Source organism: Rhinoraja longicauda, chromosome 30 (assembly GCF_053455715.1).
Source record: "Rhinoraja longicauda isolate Sanriku21f chromosome 30, sRhiLon1.1, whole genome shotgun sequence".
Lineage (NCBI taxonomy): Eukaryota > Metazoa > Chordata > Chondrichthyes > Rajiformes > Arhynchobatidae > Rhinoraja > Rhinoraja longicauda.
Genome location: NC_135982.1, coordinates 1,590,043 through 1,611,208, shown reverse-complemented (window position 1 = coordinate 1,611,208; position 21,166 = coordinate 1,590,043). Strand labels below are relative to the sequence as shown.

Genomic DNA, 21,166 nt, shown 5'->3' with positions numbered 1-21,166 from the left:
AGGTGATAACGAGTGATACAATTAATGAAACTAGTGCAATGACTAGGGTGGGGGAGGGATGGAGAGAGAGGGGATGCAAGGGTTACTTAAAGTTAGAGGAATCAATACTCATACCACAGGGTGTAAGTGCCCAAGCAAAATATGAGGTGCTGTTTCTTCCAGTTTGCGCTGGGCCTCACTCTGACAGTGGAGGAGGCCCAGGACAGAAAGGTCAGAGTGGAAATGGGAGGGGGATTGTCTTACTAAGTAAGGTCCATGTAAGCCTCCCCTCATCGATCACCTTTGTCACCTCCTCAAGAAATTCAACCAGGTTCATAAGATTGACTTGCCATCAACAAGACCAGCCTGACTGTCCCCAATTAGCTCATTCTCATCCATCGTTGACATGTCATTATTTTCAAACATGGCACTTGGACCATCGATCACTATTTTTCATTTTTCAAGTTTCCAAAGATCACGGAATGTTAAACGTACCTTGACTACAGTTCTTGCCGTGGTAGCCCCGGGGACAGGGCATCTTGCATTCCCCAGTTACATGGTCACAGGAAACACCTTCTGGGCATCGACACTTGCTGCTGCATCCAGCTCCGTAAACACCAGGATCACAAACTTCAGGCACGAGGAAAGAAAACATTGCAATGAAGTTCTACTGTCCATGGTAACTAAACGATCACAAACGTTCAGCCATTACTAAAGTGACTGGATGACTTTTACCAAAATACCTCGGCTAACATCCAAACTTCACCAAAAGACGTCAAAACAGAAAGGTTTAACCACTTTGCAATGATAGCTATTTTATTTCCAGCCATATTTTCAGGCTTTAATTATTAAAATTTGTTAACATGTTAACATCAATAATTTTTACCAAACACTAACAATAAAATGACTTAAGATAGAAAGCTTAACTAACCAGCTATTAAGGAAATCAATTTGTTCAGAGACACAGCGAGGAAACAGGCCCTTCAGCCCATTGAGTCCACGCCAACCATCAATTACCCTTACACTAGTATCATATCATCCAACTTTGGCATCCTACACATTAGGGCCAATTAACATACAAACCTGCACGTCTTAGGGAAGTGGGAGGAAACCGGAGTACCCGGGGAAAACTCACGTGATCACAGGGAGAGCATGCAAACCACTCAGGAAGCAGCCGTAGTCAGGATCAAACCCGGGTCTCTGGCAATGTGAGACAGCAGCTCTTCCTTGAGCTGTACCAGCACTGTACCGTGCTGCCCATTTGGCTTGGTATGTGTTTAGTATCGGAAGTTCAATTGTGCTGGTTAAAGACTTTGTGTAGAAATGGTGAAATTATTTTGCCCGATAAAGGGATTGAATAATAAGGTGGAGGGGAGCATAATTATAAAGCCAATGCTAGACTTTGCAGCAGCAAATCAGGGACACTTTTTTCTCTCCTGTAAAGCTGTGGATGCTGGGGCAATAAAAGCTTTCCACAGTGAGTTCAATGCATCTTTACTTGTGGGGGGCAGTCAGAGGGTGTGCAGTTAATGACCTTTGTCTCATGCAGAGGCCTGAAGTTCCTTTGTACTCTTTCCACCGGTCCAGTCCTGTTGGGTTTGGAACATGGATTGCTGATTCTTACTCAGCACTCAATGAACAGGCTTTTAAATCTGTCATTATTTTCAAAATATTGGGAACATTAAACAGAATAATAAAATTTGCTATGTTGTTTAAGACCTTTAAACCTTTAAATCCAAATTCTACCATCCCTTTGGGGGGATTTTGTATGTTTACCTGCACCCAGGGTCTGACATTATTTAGCTTAGTTTTAAGATACGGCGTGGAAACTGGCCCTTCGGCCCACCCAGTCCGTGCCGACCATTGATCCCCGAACACTAACACTATCCTACACACACCCGGGACAATTTACAATTTATTTCTCTGGAGAGTGGGAGGAAAGCTGAGTAGCCGAGGAAAACCCACGTAGGTCACTGGGAGAACGTGCAAACTCCATACAGACAGTATCCGTAGTCAGCATGGAACCCGAGTCTCTGGTGCCGTAAGGCAGCAACCCTATTGCTGCGCCACTGTGAAGCCCTTATGTTGGCCTTGCTCCCAGTGTATGGGGGAAGCACTTTGAGTGAGAGCTCAAAGATGCCTCAGTGACTCAATAACCATCCCGAATATTTGTTACAATAGTTGGATGTGGATTCTACAGAGTTACAATAAAACACCCAGAAATTGCTTCTCTTCATTGTGAATTGTGATTATTAGTTATTGTTTTATGCTGGACTGGCCTGATACTGACTCCTCCACTCTTCATGTAGGTAAGAACTCTTTGTCCTTACTGTATGTACAGAACCAATTGTGGGCTTCATTTTCTATCTTTATCACAGCTTCATGCTTCCCTTGACTTGCCTAATTCTATATTTTAACACATATACATAGGTACATTTGTTCTAATTAACTCTGCCTTGCAGTTTTAGCACGTCCCAATTTGAATGACCACACAGATTCTTCAAACGTCCTTTAATGGACAATTATCTATTAATTAATTAAACAAATTAGAGCACATGGTATTGGGGGTAGGGTGTTGACATGGATAGAGAATTGGTTGGCAGACAGGAAGCAAAGAGTAGGAGTAAAACGGGTCCTTTTCAGAATGACTGGCAGTGGCAAGTGGAGTGCCGCAAGGCTCAATGTTGGGGCCACAACTATTTACCATATATATAAATGATTTGGATGAAGGAATTAGAAGTAACACTAGCAAGTTTGCAGATGACACAAAGCTGGGTGGCAGTGTGAACTGCAAAGAGGATGTTAGAAGGTTGCAGGGTGACTTGGACAGGTTGAGTGAGTGGGCAGATGCATGGCAGATGCAGTATAATGTAGATAAATGTGAGGTTATCCACTTTGGCGGCAAAAACAAGGAGGCAGAATATTATCCCAATGGTGTCAGATTAGGTAAAGGGGAAGTGCAACGAGACCTGGGTGTCCTTGTACGCCAATTACTGAAAGTAAGCGTGCAGGTACAGCAGACAGTGAAGAAAGCCAATGGCATGTTGGCCTTCATAACAAGAGGATTTGAGTACAGAAGCAAAGAAGTCCTTCTGCAGTTGTATAGGGCCCTGGTAAGACCACATCTGGAGCACTGTGTGCAGTTTTGGTCTCCTAATTTGAGAAAGGACATCCTTGTTATTGAGGCAGTGTAGCGTAGGTTCACAAGGTCAATCCCTGGGATGGTGGGACTGTCATATGAGGAAAGATTGGAAAGACTGGGCTTGTATTCACTGGAATTTAGAAGGATGAGAGGGGATCTTATAGAAACGTATAAAATTATAAAAGGATTGGACAAGCTAGATGCAGGAAAAATGTTCCCAATGTTGGGGGAGTCCAGAACCAGGGGCCACAATCTAAGAATAAAGGGGAGGTCATTTAAAGCTGAGGTGAGAAAAAACTTTTTCACCCAAAGAGTTGTCAATTTGTGGAATTCTCTGCCACAGAAGACAGTGGAGGCCAATTCACTGGATGAATTTAAAAGAGAGTTAGAGCTCTAGGGGCCAGCGGAATCAAGGGACATGGGGAGCAGGCAGGCATGGGTTACTGATTGTGGATGATCAGCCATGATCACAATGAATGGTTCGAAGGGCCAAATGGCCTCCTCCTGCACCTATTTTCTGTTTCTATATTTCTAAGTATCTTTTAAATGCTGTTATAGTACCTACCTCATTTTTCCTCTCATCCTAAACCTATGTCTTTTGGTAGACACAAAATTCTGGAGTAACTCAGCGGGTCAGGCAACATCTCAGGAGAGAAGGAATGGGTGACTTTCGGGTCAAGACCCGTCTTCAAACTGGGTGATCGTTTTGCTGAACACCTTCGCTCAGTCTGCCTGGACCTACCTGATCTCCTGGTTGCTGGGCACTTTAATTCCTCTTCCCATTCCCACACTGACATTTCTGTCCTAGGTCTCCTCCATTGTCAGAGTAAAGGCTAAACACAAATTGGAGGAACAGCACCTCATATTTCGCTTGGGCAGCTTACAGCCCAGTGGTATGGATATTGATTTCTCTAACTTCAAGTAACCCCCCCTCTTTCCATCCCTCCCCACCCAAGTCGCACCAGGTTCCTGTTCTCACCTAGCAAACAGCTAACAATGGTCTGTTTCCTTTATCTTCGTTACATTTTTGCATATCTTTCATATCTCTCATTTCCCTTTCCCCTTACTAGTCTGCAGAAGGGTCTCGACACGAAACGTCACCCATTCCTTTTCTCCAGAAATGCTGCCTGTCCCGCTGAGTTACCCCAGCATTTTGTGTCAATCTTCGGTTTAAACCAGCGTCTGCAGTTCCTTCCTACCCACTATGTCTTTTGGTGCTTGATTACTCTAGACTCTGCATTTACCCCATCTATTCCCTTCATGAGTTTGAACACCTCTATCAGATCACCCCTCAGCTCCTGCATTCTAAGAAATAAAGTCCTAGTCTGCCTAACCTTTCCCTCTAGCTTAGGCCCTCGAGTTCCTTAAGGTCCTTGAGTCCTGGCAAAATCCTTCTCTCCACTCCTTCCAGCTTAATGCCATCCTTCTAGCAGCAGGGTGACCAAAACTGAACACGAGACTCCAAATGCAGGCTCGCCAATGTCATGTACAGCTGTAACATAACATCCCAACTTGTGTACTCCATATCCTGACTGATGAAGGCCAATGTACTAAATACTGGAATATTTGTCCACAATCTTTTTGCATTCCAGTGATAATATTCCTTAATTCACCGGTTACTTGGTCGCGGGTGGCTCGGTGGCGCAGCGGTAGAGTTGCTGCTTCACAGCACCAGCACCAGTGACCCGGGTTCAATCCTGACTATGGGTGCTGTCTGTATGGAGTTTGTACGTTCTCCCCGTGACCTGCATGGGTTTTCACCAGGTGCTCCGGTTTCCTCCCACACTCCAAAAACATACAGGTTTGCAGGTTAATTGGCTTGGTATAAGTTTAAATTGTCCCTAGTGTGTGTAGGATAGTAGTAATGTGCAGGGATCGCTGGACGGTACGGACTCAGTGGGTCGAAGGGCCTGTTTCCGCGCTGTATCTCTAAACTAAACTAAACTCTTCCGACTCTGACCTGAATGGCCGAATAGACTTGATGGGCTGAATGACCTCATTCTATTCCTATCCCTTATGACCTTGTTACCAGCATTGAGCACTCACCGCTTTGACACGTGGTCCCATGGTAACCGGGCTTGCAGCTGCAGCTCCCATCCCTGCGATCGCAGTGCAGCGTACTGTGCGGCTCACACCCACACTGGCTGGAGCAGCCTGGCCCATGCGTCCACTTGGGACATGCTGCAGGAGCAGGGGAGGGGAGGGGAGGAGGAGGAGGAGGAGGAGTGGGGTTAATGCAGATCTGTCTCCAGCAAGACCATGCATCAAATCATTACGTTACTTCAACCACAACATTCAACATGAAATTCAATTCACACAGAGAGGAGAAGCGTTATAACCCAATGAATAATTCAAGATCAACAGATCAAAGGTGGTGGTGGAGGCAGATACAATAGTTTAAGAGGCTTTTGGATTACCATGTGGATATGGATCATGTGGACATGGATCATGTGGATATGGATCATGTGGATATGGATCATGTGGATATGGATCATGTGAATATGGATCATGTGGATATGGATCATACTCCAGCTCGTATCATGTGGATATGGATCATGTGGATATGGATCATACTCCAGCTCATATCATGTGGATATGGATCATGTGGATATAGATCATGTGGATATGGATCATGTGGATATAGATCATGTGGATATGGATCATGTGGATATGGATCATGTGGATATGGATCATGTGGATATGGATCATACTCCAGCTCATATCATGTGGATATGGATCATGTGGATATAGATCATGTGGATATGGATCATGTGGATATGGATCATGTGGATATGGATCATGTGGATATGGATCATGTGGATATGGATCATGTGGATATGGATCATACTCCAGCTCATATCATGTGGATATGGATCATGTGGATATGGATCATGTGGATATGGATCATGTGGATATGGATCAAGTGAATATGGATCATGTGGATATGGATCATACTCCAGCTCGTATCATGTGGGTATGGATCATGTGGATATGGATCAAGTGGATATGGATCATACTCCAGCTCATATCATGTGAATATGGATCATGTGGATATGGATCAAGTGGATATGGATCATGTGGATATGGATCATACTCCAGCTCATATCATGTGGGTATGGATCATGTGGATATGGATCAAGTGGATATGGATCATACTCCAGCTCATATCATGTGGATATGGATCATGTGGATATGGATCATGTGGATATGGATCATGTGGATATGGATCATGTGGATATGGATCATCAGCTCGTATCATGTGGGTGAGCCATAGTTTTGGGAGACTAGACAAAGCCATGAAATGTTGCCCTGCCAATGTGGTCACATTGCGGGTTGGTCCCCTCTCATGGCCTGCGTGGCCACACTCAGTGCAACGCTGATGGCAGTGACGTCTGCCAGATGAAACATTAAACAGTTAAGTGTATCGGTAACACATCGTGTCTGGGGCAGCTCACACTGCTCCCACTTTTTCCCACAAAGTCACACACGGTGGTGTGTCCTGAGTGTATAGACAGTGGCATTGAAAAGCAAATAGAACAAATGTAGAAGAGTGCAGCACATGAACAGGCCCTCAGCGCACAAGGTCAGTGCTGAACATGATGCCAAAACCATCATTTACATATACACTTGCACATAACTCATACCCCTCCATTCCCTGCATACCCATGTGCCTGTCCAAAAGTCTCTTCAACGCCACTAACGTTTCTCCCTCAACCACCACCCCTGGCACCACACTCACCACTACCTGGGTAAAAGAACTTGCCCACATATCTCCTTTAAGCTTTATCCCTCTCACCTTAAAGCTATGCACTCTAGTATTTGATTGTTCCATCCGGGGACAAATATTCTGACTATCTACCCTATCTATGCCTCTCGTCATTTCATATACTTCTATCAGTCATCCCCTCAACCTCTGGCATTCCAGAAAAAGCAATTCAAGTCGATCCAACCTCTCCTTGCGATGATACTACCTAATCCAGGCAACATGCTGGTAGACTTCTCTGCAGCCTTTCCAAAGCCTCCACACCCTTCCAGTAATGGGACGGCCAGACTGCATGTAATGCTCCTAATGCAGCCTCACTCGACGTCTATAAAGCTGCATCATGACTTCCTGACTTTTATACTCAATGCCCTGACCCATGAGAGCAAGCATACCATATGCCTTTTGTAACACGCCATCTGCTTGTGTTGCTACTTTCAGGGAGTTATGTATTTGGACTCCCTCTGTACACCAATGCTGTTAACGGTCATGCCAGTAATCGTATATATTACCCTTACATTTGACCTCCCAAAGTGCAACACCTCACGTTTGATTAGATTAAAGTCAATCGGCCATTTCTCCATAATTTCTGTGGCTGATCTACATTCCACTATATACTTTGACAGTTTTCCTCACAGTCCGTGACCACAGCAATCATAGTGCCGTCTGCAAACCTACTAACCAACCCGTCTACATTTATGTCTAAGTCATTCATATAAGTCAACAAATCATCCACCAACATTTCCGTCACCTACAACGGGACCCCACCACTGGCCATATCTTCCCATCCCCTCCCCTTTCTGCGTTCCGCAGAGACCGTTCCCTCCATAACTCCCTGGTCCACTCGTCCCTTCCTACCCAAACCACCCCATCCCCGGGCACTTTCCCCTGCAACCGCACGAGATGCAACACCTGTCCCTTTACCTCCCCCCTCAACTCCATTCAAGGACCCAAACAGTTTTTCCAGGTGAGACAGAGGTTCACCTGCACCTCCTCCAACCTCATCTATTGCATCCGCTGCTCCAGATGTCAACTTATTTACATCGGTGAAACCAAACGCAGGCTCGACGATCGCTTCGCTCAACACCTGCGCTCGGTCCACGTTAATCAATCTGATCTCCCGGTGGCCGAGCACTTCAACTCCCCCTCCCATTCCCAGTCTGACCTTTCTGTCATGGGCCTCCTCCAGTGCCACAGTGAGTCCCACCGGAAATTGGAGGAACAGCACCTCATATTTCGCCTGGGCAGCTTGCAGCCCAGTGGTATGAACATTGACTTCTCCAACTTCAGATAGTTCCTCTGTCACTCTCTTCCCCTCCCCCTTCCCAGATCTCCCTCTATCTTCCTGTCTCCACCTATATCCTTCCTTTGTCCCGCCCCCGACATCAGTTTGAAGAAGGGTCTCGACCCGAAACGTCGCCCATTCCTTCACTCCTGAGATGCTGCCTGACCTGCTGAGTTACTCCAGCATTTTGTGAATAAATACCTTCGATTTGCACCAGCATCTGCAGTTATTTTCTTACATATATATATATATATATATACATATATATATCACAACCACAGATGCCTGCAGAACTCCACTGTTCACAGACCTCCAGCCTGAATATTGTCCTTGAACCACAACACTCTGTCTTCTATCAGAAAGCCAGTCACAAATCCATACGACCAAGTCACTATTAATCCTGTACATCTTAATTTTTGGTATTGGCGTACCATGGGAGACTTAACCAAAAGTTAGTAAGACATGACCTGCCCTGTACAAAACCATGCTGATTGTCCCTCATTAACCCATTCCCTTTTAAATGGGAGTATCCTTTCCTGAAGAATTATCTCCAGTAGTTTCCCTACCACTGACATGAGGCTCACCAGCCTATCATTCCCTGGATTCTCCCTACTTCCCTTCTTAAATAAAGGAACAACATCAGCTAATACTATTGCAAAGTACCCATTTCGTTCCTGGCCTACTCTGAGCACAACTTCCCTCCTTTATCCTTCAGCGATCCTACCTTCTCCCTGGTTACCTTGTTGTTTTTAATACATGTATAAAAAGCTTTGGGATTTTCTTTAATCTAATTTACCAAAGTCTTTTCTCGGCCCCTTTGGCCCTTCTAATCACCCGCTGTCATTCTATTTCTCAAAGGCCCTGTCTGATTCCATCTTCTTAAACCCCACATCGGCTTCCTTTCTTTTTTTGACCAAATGTACAATCTCTGGTCATTCCCTTATTTCCCATCATCCCTCCTCCTTACTGGAACACGCCAATCCTGAGCTTCGACCAACTGGCCTTTAAACAACTCCCACCTGTCAGATGTGGATTTACCCAATAGCAATTGATCCCACTGTACCCTCCCGAGCTCCTGCTTAATAACTTTGTAGTTTGCCTTACTCCAGTTTAGCACTTTCCCGCAAAGTTCCTATTCAAAACAATTTTTAAACTTATAGGGTTGTGATCACAAATCTTTCTATCCGCCTTGCTAATGCATTGAATGAACTCACCCATTTAATCTCTCTATTTGTTGTCTCTTCTGGGTTATGTGGTGCTCTGTAGCATTGCCAAAGCAGCTGGGAACCACATACACCTGACTAAAGCAAGAGTCAGCAAAATGAGGGAGGAATTAGAGACTTTGATTCAAGGCCAGCCGACATCCCCCTCGTCCACAGACCACTTTATGAGGAAACTCACCAGGTGCCACAGAAGTGAGACATAACCAAACGAAAGCCCTGAGGCCTTCAGCTGGTCTGCTGTTACAACCACATCCCTTTTCTGTTTGACATTAAATTACACGTGAGGTGTGGGTAGTTAATGTTCTGCAGTCTCGCCATCCAGTTGCCATCACAGACCACTGGCATTAACACCTTGTAAAGTATATAGGGTGCCCGCTTATTACTGGGCACCATGCATTAGGAGGTCATTACGTGTATTTGTTGTCATCAGCAAGACTCATGGATGAAAATCAGCAATGCTCCCATTTGGCTGCATAGGACAGCATGATAACCAGCAGTGGGTGGTTTAGGAAGGCAGAGTCACTTATATTACTGCCCACTTGCTCGTGCTTACGTGTCTGCATGTGGGTGAATGCGTGTTTGGAGTGGCATGAGTGTGCCAGTGTACTTGGGCTTGCCAGAAGGGCAGGGAGTGGGTAAAGGTGGCCCAGCCATAACCTAGCCTGTCTCGCTGCACTCCTGCAGCCTGCAGTTCCCAGTGGACAAGGAGTGGGTACAGGTCCCGTGACTTACGCAGATGGCAGAAGCGGCCGTACAGCCCAGGATCACAGAGGCAGGCTCCGTAGATACGATGGCAGCGGCCGCTGTTGGCACAGTTGCATTTCTTGTTGCAAGCTTTTCCATACAATCCCTTGGGGCAGCCTGGAAGAAATGGTCGTCAGTCCCAGGGTCAACTCGTTTTAATTAAAGCAAACTCTGCTAATGTCCACACACTCCAGATGGACCATATAGAGAACATAGACATATAGAGAACATAGACATAGAACATGGAACGTAGAACAAAACCAAACTGGGCAGTGGAGGTTTGGACAGTGGTACCTGGAGCAGCTAGAACTGAGACTTGTACCTGGGAACGCCAGGCCAGGTACCCAGCCAATATCATGATCAATAAATCAAACCTTATTGTTTGAAATGGTTTAATTATGTTTCTGTGAAGTATCTAGGAACGCGCAGACTTGAAAATAAAGACAGACACATCCAAAATCACCCAATATCACATGTCTGTGTGTACTGGCATGGTTAGGTTACTGGACAAGTGATACTGAGGCCTGGAATAATGCAACGATGGGTGTTCAAATTCCAGTCCAGGTGCTCCCTGACTTAGTCAAGGGTTACACCATTGCATAAGTCAGATGATGCGGAAGTTGGGAACAGAACTTCTGTGCATTTGTAAATATACAATTCAACCAGAGACTATGTTGGAACTCCGATGTGGGGACTATGTGGGAGCTCCGACACGGAGACCATGGGGGAAGCTCCGAGGTGGAGACCATGGGGGAGCTCCGAGGTGGAGACCATGGGGGAGCTCCGAGGTGGAGACCATGGGGGAAGCTCTGAGGTGGAGACCATGGGGGCGCTCCGAGGTGGAGACTATGGGGGAGCTCCGAGGTGGAGATCATGGGGGAGCTCCGAGGTGGAGACCATGGGGGAGCTCTGAGGTGGAGACCATGGGGGAGCTCCAGTGCAGAAACTACATGGGATTCAGTGGGCTTAAAACATTGCTTACTGTAAGTGCAAGTTTAAATAGGTCGCCCATCAGGTAAGCATATTGCATGTATAGCATATTGGGAGCTTAAAAACAATTAATTATATAAACCTCTCGCTTTAGTAAAAGTTTGTGACTAGTAATGATAACTATTATATTGTGGGCACATTGATTCCCAAGTGCCATTTAGGGAAGGAAATGTCATGTCCTTGCCCAGTCTGTGTGATGCCAAACTCGTGGCACCCTGACGGATCCTCAAACTGTGATCACATTGGGTGAATGAATGAATAGCATGCACATGCACACTGGCTCATGTAGTTGTGCTGAGGGGGGATCTTATAGGGGTGTGTAAAATCATGAGGGCAATAAAATGCACAGACTTTTACCTAGAGTAGGAGAATCAAGAACCTGAGAACATAAGGTGAGGGGGGAAAGATTTTAGGAAGCTGAGGGAAACGTTTTCACACAGCGGGTAGTGGGTATGTGGGTAAGAAGTAGTTGTGGCAGGGACTATAACAGCATTTAAAATACACTTAGACAGATACGTGAATAGGAAAGGTTTAGAAGGATATGGGCCAACATGGGCAGATGGGACTATTGTAGATGGGGCAACTTGGTCGGCATGGGAAAGTTGGGCCGAAGGGCCTGTTTTGTGCTGTATGACTCTGTGAAACCATAAGCACACTGACTAAAATGAATGTGCACATACTCAAAACCTCATTTGCAGAAAGTAGACAACTTGCAGCAGGTGGCTGAGTGAAGGGACATCGAGCAATCTGGCACCGTGTGTATGTGACCACCAGCCCAACACTGGAGCTTTACACATCCACCAAGGGTAACACGTGGATAAGAGTGGTGATGCCCAGCCAGCAGGGCTGATGCAGCAGCAGCATGTACTCACCATCCTGGCACATCCCACCGCTCACCCCAGGGGGGCAGCGACACCGGCCTGTCCGCACGTCACACCTTGCACCATTCCCACACTTGCACACAAAGCTGCAATTCTTCCCAAACGTTCCCTCCGGACAGGCTGCCAAGCCAAGGGACAGACACAGTGATTCCTCAGCAAACACAGCACGCACAGATGCACTAAACAGAAAGGCTGGAAAACATATTGTTGTCCTTCTTCAGGGAAGTTTGGCATTTTAGCTGCCAACATTGACAAGTGTGAGTGTGGCAAAGACATGCCAAAGATACTCTCTGCACTGTCACTTCAGTTTGGCCCCCTGTTTCCAACACCATGATCTCTAAAGGCCATGTGTTGATGCTCTGCTCTTGGACTTTAAAGAACAGTCTACAGTCCTCTGAGAGGAGAATAAAGGAGGACCTGGTGTGGGGACCAGCGAGAACAAAGGGGGGTCACAATGGAATGTGTTGAAAATGGGTACTTGTAACTTTGACGGCACCCTTTATGTGGCAACTCTTTGCATAGCTTGTGTGTGCAAAACAAAGATTATCACTGGGACTTGTCACTTATGACAATACAGTATTCATTCACTCATTCATTCATTCATTCATTCATTCATTCATTCATTCATTCATTCATTCATTCACAATGGGGGAGTCGGTTCGCTACCAGGAGTGTGTGTGGCTGTAACATTAAAGAAGCAAAGGAGAGATTGCCGTTTATATTCAAGGACTCAATCGAATACTGCTCAAGTGCCAGACATGACACAAGCAGAAGATGCTGGAAGTACCAGTGAAGCAAGCGGTGGTCGTGGGTGGAGAAACAGGATCAACGGTTCAGGTCAACAACCCTTCAACAGAACTGGAACGGTGAGATTACAAGAGTGTTTTAAAAGTTGTAGATAAGGGGAGGGTGGAAGAAACAGCTGGAATGCCTTTGGTAAGGTGAAGACCAATCCTGCAGATAGACACAAAATGCTGGAGTAACTCAGCGGGTCAGGCAGCATCTCTGGAGAAAAGGAATGGGTGGCTTTTCGGTTTGAGACCCTCGACCCGAAACATCATCTTTCTCCAGAGATGCTGCTTGACCCGCTGAGTTACTCCAGCATTTTGTATCTATCTTCGGTGTAAACCAGCATCTGCAGTTCCTTCTTACACATGAAGACAATCCTGTCAAGGTAACCATTACATCCAAGTAGCAGGCTTGACAGGAAGAAGAGAACAGAAACAAAGGAACACATTGAAAGTAAATCGTCCAGCAACATCTATGGAGAGAAACAAAAAGCTCAACCTCATATTGAGTATCATTATAACTCTGATTACGTTGAAATTAATAAATTAATTGGCTGCTCTTGACAGCGTTATTTACTCCAACTGAACTCTAATCTGCCGTAGAACACAAAGTGCTGGAGTAACTCAGTGAGTCAAGCAGCATCTGCAAGGCATGGAAAGGCAGCATCCTGACTCAAAACATTGCCTATCCCTGCCCTCCAGAGATGTTGCCCGATCCACTTAGTTACTCCAGCACTTTGCGTTCTACGCAAGATTCCTTCATCTGCAGTTCCTTGTGGGTCCAATCTTCCATCAGTTGGTGAGAGATGGAGAGCTTCAGCTTATGATGGAAGAGTAATGAAATAAAACAGGTCAACAGAAAACTCCTACAATTTGCTTCCAAGATGGCGTACCGCCCAGATGACTGTTTGCGTGCGAGCCACAGAAGCAGATCTACAATCACACATTACAATTGTTTCACACTTTTGTACACTGTAAACAGCTCGATTGTAATCATGTAAGCATGCAATGAAAGCTCGGTACACGTGACAATAAACTAAACTGAAACATTCAGAAAGTGCTTAAGCCAGGCTTGGTGCTTCTGTCCAAGGTCTATCAATGCCTCCTTGTATGACTGCCGCTGGCCGTGGGGAAGTTGTTAGCTATCAGTGTAATTTCAGTGAAACCAACTGGTGAAGTCATGTTGCACACTCTGCAGTCTGCTGCTCGGAACATCTTGCAAACAGAAAAATCATCAACAGAGACTTTTAATTACAGGGAACCCAATCGTTTCGTGGTACTGCCATAACAGATTAGACTTACACAGGACCAGCACAGTATAGGCACAGCTGCTACTGTGCTTATCATCGAGACAGTCATACAACGGAGAGGCCCTTCAGCCCAGCTCTTACTGACTAACCAAGATGCCCCATTTATTCTAGTCCCATTTGTCAGCATTGGGCTACATCCCTCTTAGCTTTTCTTTTCCACGTAGATGTCTTTTAAATGCTGTTATAGAACCCGCCTCAATGACCTCCTCTGGCAGCTCATTCCATATACTCACCAGCTTCTGAGTGAAAACATTGCCTCACAGGTTCCTATTGAATCTTTTCCCTCACGCCTTAAACCTGTGTCCTCTGGTTCTTGGTTCCCCTACCCTGGATAAAGGTTCCCCTATCTATTCCCCTGTGTGTTCACCTAGTTATTCTCGTGCGTTCACTTATCTATTCCCCTCATCATCTTCTACACTCTATAAGGTTGGAGGGTTTTGCGTGGCTGCGACATGCTGCTGGGGCGATGATGAAGGCAGATATGGTAGTGACTTTTGGATAGGGGTAGGGAGGCAATGGAGGGGTAATGCACAGGTAGGTAAGAGTTGGTCTTGGCCTTGTGTTTGGTACGGACATTGTGAGATGAAGGGCCTGTTCCTGTGCTGTAAGGTTCCATGTTTCCGAGGTTGGTAAGCCTCAGGATAGGATTTACTCCCATTTGGAAGAGATTTAGTTAATTAGGGAGTCAACAAGACTTCGTACCATGGCAAGTGGTCTTACCAACTTGATGGAGTTTTCTGCGGAGGTGATTGATGAGGGTAGGGTGGTGGATGGTGTCTACATGGATTTCAGTAAGGCATTTGATGAAGTCCGCAGTCGTAGGCTGATCCAGAAGATTAAGATGCACTTGGTCGTAGACATGGTAGACTGTCAGAACCTTATTCTCATGGCTGGAAATATCTAATACTGGAGAGCGTAGGTTTAAGATGAAAGGGGCAAAGGTTTAAAGAGGGTGGTGGTTGGAACACACTGCCTGGAGTGGTGGTGGATGCAGATATGATAGTGGCATTTGAGGCTTTTAGATAGGTAGATGGATGCAGGGAATATGGAGGATATTGATCATGTGCAGCCAGATGAGACTAGTCTAGCTTGGCATCATTTTGGGCACAGACATTGTGGGCCAAAGGGCCTGTCCCTGTGCTACACCTTTCTGTGTCCTAAGTTCTAATGTAGGAAATGTGGAAAAACCAAATTGGTATCACAACCAGATAATGCGTGCAACCACATAGAACGTACAAGGCAGGATTAGTAGATTTGCAGGGGACACTAAAGTGGGTGGTATTGTACACAGCAAAGACGGTTATCAAAGATCACAGCAGGATCTTGATCAGTTGGGCAAGTGGGGTGTGGAATGATTAATGGAGTTTGATGCAGATAAATGCAAGGTGTTGCATTTTGGGAAGTCAAGCCCGGGGAGGATCTTCATAGTGAATGGCAGGGCTCAAGAGTTTTAGAGGGTGTTCTAGGAGTGCAGGCACATAGTTCCTTGAAAGTGGTGTCACAGGTAGATAGAGTGGTGAACAAGGCTTTTGGCATATTAGCCTTCATCAGTCAGAGTATTTATTATAGAGATTGGCATGTTATGTTAGTTGTACAAGACGTTGGAGATGCCATATTTGGAGTATTGTGGTCCATTATGGTCACCGTGTTATAGGAAAGATGTTGTGAAGCTGGAAAGAATACAGAGAAGATTGACAAGGATGTTGCCAGGACTCAAAGACCTGAGCTAATGGGAGAGGTTGGGCAGGCTAGGACTTTACTCCTTGGAGTGTAGGAGGATGGACAGATGATGTTATAGAGGTATAAAAGATCATGAGGGAAATAGATTGGGTAGATGCATAGAGTCTTTCCCCAGAGTTAGGGAAACAAAAACCAAAGGACATAGGTTTGTGGTGAGGGGGAAAGATTTATTAGGAATTTGAGGGGTAACTTTTTCACACAGAGGGTGGTGAGTATTTGAGGCAGGTGCTAACACAAAATTTAAAAAAAACATTTGGACAGGAACGTTGATAATAGGTAAGGTGTAGAAAGATATGGGCCAAATGTCAGCAGGATGGAGCGATGGGGCAATTTACATGGGGCAGCTTGGTGAGCATAGGCTAGTAGAGCTGAAGGGCCTGTTTCCATGTTGTATAATTGTATGGCAATGAGTGTGGTAACAATTTGAGACCAGTTCCTGTTATGAGTTAACAATATCACCATTGTATCACATGAATACCACATGTTCTCTGTACATGAAAACATAAGAAACAGGCAAAGGAGGCCATTCGGCTCTCACACCCCTGCTCCATCGTACAATCAGATCTTTTCTTCAAGCACAACTTTCCTGCCCCAACCAAATCCCCTTAATACTCTAATAATGCAATTTTCCCTGTCAGTTTGGTCCTGGGCTTGGCTAAGTTGGTATTCACAGGTCCAGGCAGCAGGCAGTCAAGGGTTCTGCCCGAGTCGACTGCCTGCCCCTCATCTGGGCCCACGTCCGTGCCCGCGTGTCAATGGAGAGGGATCATGCGGAGTCCACAGGGATTCTGGAGGCCTCCTGTGAATGCTGGTCACTGCGGGAGGGGCGAGTGCATTGTGGACAAGGATGACAACATTGTCATTCCCCGATTCCCTTGGTAGATGAAAATCTCTCATTGCCTTTAACACCTAACAATTTGGATATTTCTGCAGACAATACTTGATCGGACTATTATTTCCCGTTTTCAAGAGTGGCTCAGACAGATCATGATGGGGGCTGATATTTTGTTCTCTCAGTTTGCAGCGTTTACAATGCAGCAATTAGTTGTGGAATGTGAGTTGTGGGGAAGTAAATTCTCCCAGACGTCTAACATCACCACAGCAAAGTAATCACTTGTTCAACCCCTTGTAAACAGCATTCCCTCCTCGACTGTTCAAACCGACTGCTGTTCAATGTAACCTTTCAAAGCACTGCAGGTTTTCTCTTTAATTGAATTCTATTTAATTAATTAAATATGTGGCTCAGTGGAGCAGCGGTGGAGTTGCTGCCCCACAGTGGGGGTGGAGTTACTGCCCCACAGCGGGGGTGGAGTTACTGCCCCACAGTGGAGGGGTTACTGCCGCACAGTGGGGGTGGAGTTGCTGCCCCACAGTGGAGGGGTTACTGCCGCACAGTGGGGGTGGAGTTACTGCCCCACAGTGGAGGGGTTACTGCCGCACAGTGGGGGTGGAGTTACTGCCCCACAGTGGGGGTGGAGTTACTGCCCCACAGTGGGGGTGGAGTTACTGCCCCACAGTGGGGGTGGAGTTACTGCCCCACAGCAGGGGTGGAGTTACTGCCCCACAGGGGGGGTGGAGTTATTGCCCCACAGCGGGGGTGGAGTTACTGCCCCACAGCGGGGGTGGAGTTACTGCCCCACAGTGGGGGTGGAGTTACTGCCCCACAGTGGGGGTGGAGTTACTGCCCCACAGCAGGGGTGGAGTTACTGCCCCACAGCGGAGGAGTTACTGCCGCACAGTGGGGGTGGAGTTACTGCCCCACAGCGGAGGAGTTACTGCCGCACAGTGGGGGTGGAGTTACTGCCCCACAGCGGAGGAGTTACTGCCGCACAGTGGGGGTGGAGTTACTGCCGCACAGTGGGGGTGGAGTTACTGCCCCACAGCGGAGGAGTTACTGCCGCACAGTGGGGGTGGAGTTACTGCCCCACAGCGGGGGTGGAGTTATTGCCCCACAGCGGGGGTGGAGTTACTGCCCCACAGCGAGGGTGGAACTACTGCCCCACAGCGGGGGTGGAGTTACTGCCCCACAGCGGGGGTGGAGTTACTGCCCCACAGGGGGGGTGGAGTTACTGCCCCACAGCGGGGGTGGAGTTACTGCCCCACAGCGAGGGAGGAGTTACTGCCCCACAGCGGGGGTGGAGTTACTGCCCCACAGCGGGGGTGGAACTACTGCCCCACAGCGGGGGAGGAGTTACTGCCCCACAGCGGGGGAGGAGTTACTGCCCCACAGCGGGGGAGGAGTTACTGCCCCACAGCGGGGGAGGAGTTACTGCCCCACAGCGGGGGAGGAGTTACTGCCCCACAGCGGGGGTGGAACTACTGCCCCACAGCGGGGGAGGAGTTACTGCCCCACAGCGGGGGAGGAGTTACTGCCCCACAGGGGGGGAGGAGTTACTGCCCCACAGGGGGGGGTGGAGTTACTGCCCCACAGGGGGGGTGGAGTTACTGCCCCACAGCGGGGGAGGAGTTACTGCCCCACAGCGGGGGAGGAGTTACTGCCCCACAGGGGGGGTGGAGTTACTGCCCCACAGCGGTGGAGTTACTGCCCCACAGCGGGGGTGGAGTTACTGCCCCACAGCGGTGGAGTTACTGCCCCACAGGGGGGGTGGAGTTACTGCCCCACAGCGGTGGAGTTACTGCCCCACAGCGGGGGTGGAGTTACTGCCCCACAGCGGGGGTGGAGTTACTGCCCCACAGGGGGGGTGGAGTTACTGCCCCACAGCGGGGGTGGAGTTACTGCCCCACAGCGGCAGAAACCCGCGTTCAATCCTGACTACGGGTGGCTGGCTGTACGGAGTTTGTGCTTTCTCTCTGTGACCGCGTGGGTTTTCTCCGAGATCTTCGGTTTCCTCCCACACTCCAAAGACGTACAAGTTTGTAGGTTAATTGGCTTGGTATAAATGTAAAATTGTCCCTCGTGTGTGTAGGTTAGTGTTAATGTACGGGGATCGCTGGTTGGCGCAGACTCGGTGGGCCAAAGGGCCTGTTTCTGCGCTGTATCTCTAAAACTAAATTAAACTAAACTAAACTACAGCCATTTCTTTCTGACTATCCCTCTGCTGTCGTGATAATTCATGGTCAACTAAACTTAGTTGAGCTTTTCCATGCTTCCTACACTGAGTTCCAGAGGCACCATCATGGAGGATCCGCCATTGACTGTTGGATGAGCTGTCAATGAGATGAGCTCAGTGTACAGTCTCGGGGCTACTGTAAGTCTCAGAGCCCCGGGAATCAGGAGAGTTGGTGCCAAACCACTTGCTCCAACACAAGCAAGTGTTGGCTGATGTTCTCCCCCATTGCTAAGCAATGATTCCCAAAACAGAAATCCGGGAAAAGTTGGCAAAAATGGAGTAACCAACACACAGTGTGTTCCTTTTGGTTTCAGGACACAGTTTGGTGGTTGCAACCCAACAGGATTTCCATATTTCCCTGTCGGTTTGCTCCTGAGCCTGGTCAAGATGGCCATTCTCGAGTCCAGGCAGCGGGCAGGCCAGGGTTCTGCCTGAGTCGACCACCTGCCCCTCTTCCGTGCCTGCGTGTCCCTGGAGAGGGAACACACAGTGTCCATAGGGACTCTGGAGGCCTTCCTTGAACACTGACTGCTGCAGGGGTGGGGAGGGGGGAGTGAGTGTATTGTGGATCAGCATGAGAATGTTGTACTCTGATGACTAAATGACGGACGTTTGCAAAGTGCAGGGCAATTTTGATCTTTTCAGTATTCTGTAACGAGATTAATTGAATAAAATCTACTTGTGAAGGAAAAAACAGGATTTACCTATGATTCTTTTGGGTATGCTAGAGAAAATGAAACAAAACAGGTCAACAAGGCATGGTCTGTTGGAGGGGACAAAGAGTGAGTGAACGGAACAACAGAAAAGAATAGAGGAAGTTTGGATACAGTTGGTGCTGGCACGTGGGAACGTGACAATAGATATGAAAGTTCCAATATATGTGAAGTTATCCCCCGCCTCTTGGCTTTGTCCTTGTGCTCGGTGGGTCGGTGGGTGGGTGGGTGGCACGGTGGTGCAGCGGTTGAGTTGATGCCTTACAGCGCCAGAGACCTGGGTTCCACCCTGACTACGGATGATGGGTACAGAGTTTGTACGTTCTCCCCATGAACTGCGTGGGCTTTCTCCGGGTGCTCCGGTTTCCTTCCACACTCCAAAGAAGTACAGGTATTTAGGCTAATTTGGTTTGGTAAAATTGTAAATTGTCGTTAGTGTGTGGAGGGTAGTGTTAGTGTGTGGGGATCGCAGGTCAGCACGGACTCGGTGGGCTGAAGAGCCTGTTTCCATGCTGTATCTCTTAACTAAACTAAACTAAATTAAACTAAACGACACAAATGCTATAAAATGGGGAGGGAACCCCACGTACACAAACCAGTGATGCTTCCTGGAAACTGTGATCAGTTAACTATCAAAAAAGACCATTGCTTTGCCTGACCTATGTCCAAGACACCTCACATGCCCTTCGTCTCTTTAATGACTTCCGCTTTCCGAGCCCCCACTCCCTCATCTTTACTCTGGACGTTCAGTCACTCTACACCTCCATCCCCCACAAGGAAGGCCTGAAAGCCCTCCGTTACTTCCTCGACTGCCGAACCATCCAATTTCCCTCTACTACCACTCTACTCCGCCTAGCGAAGCTGGTCCTCACCCTTAACAACTTCTCCTTCGACTCCTCCCACTTCCTCCAAGTCCAAGGTCCAAGGTGTATCGATGGGCATCCGCATGGGCCCCAGCTGTGCCTGCCTCTTTGTCGGGTACGTTGAACAATCCCTGTTCCAGGCGTACACTGGCCCTATTCCCGAACTCTATCTCCGTTACATTGTTGACTGCATCGGTGATACCCATGCAGAACTCATGGACTTTATTAACTTCACCACCAATTTACATCCGACACTCAAATTCACTTGGACCATCTCCGACACCTCCCTCCCCTTTCTTGATCTCACTCGCTCCATCACAGGAGATAGACTATCAACTAACGACTATTACAAACCCACTGATTCCCACAACTATCTCGACTACACTTCTTCCCACCCTGCTTCCTGCAAAAACTTTATCCCCTACTCCCAATTCCTCCGTCTACACCGCATCTGTGCCCAAGATACGAACATCCTAGATGTCCTCATTCTTTAGGGAACGGGGGTTTCCCTCTCCCATCATAGATGAGGCCCTCACTCGTGTCTCCTCGGTACCCCGCAGCTCTGCCCTTGCTCCCCCTCCCCCTAGTCGCAACAGAGACAGAGGCCTTACTTAAGTTAGTCCTTACCTTCCACCCCATCAGCCGGCGCATACAACACATAATCCTCTGAAATTTCC

At 47.5% G+C, this 21,166-nt stretch overlaps 1 protein-coding gene across 1 annotated transcript in view; it reads right to left on the bottom strand.

Moving 5' to 3' along the window:
* The window catches only part of LOC144607921 (uncharacterized), a 511,597-nt gene that overhangs the window by 85,366 nt on the left and 405,065 nt on the right, over positions 1-21,166 (bottom strand). Inside the window, exons 15-18 of the mRNA XM_078425055.1 lie at positions 11,996-12,124; positions 10,122-10,250; positions 5,168-5,302; positions 475-609 (exon numbers count right to left, since the gene is read on the bottom strand). Coding sequence (XP_078281181.1) covers positions 475-609; positions 5,168-5,302; positions 10,122-10,250; positions 11,996-12,124 — 528 coding nt within the window. The remainder of the gene's footprint in view (positions 1-474; positions 610-5,167; positions 5,303-10,121; positions 10,251-11,995; positions 12,125-21,166) is intronic.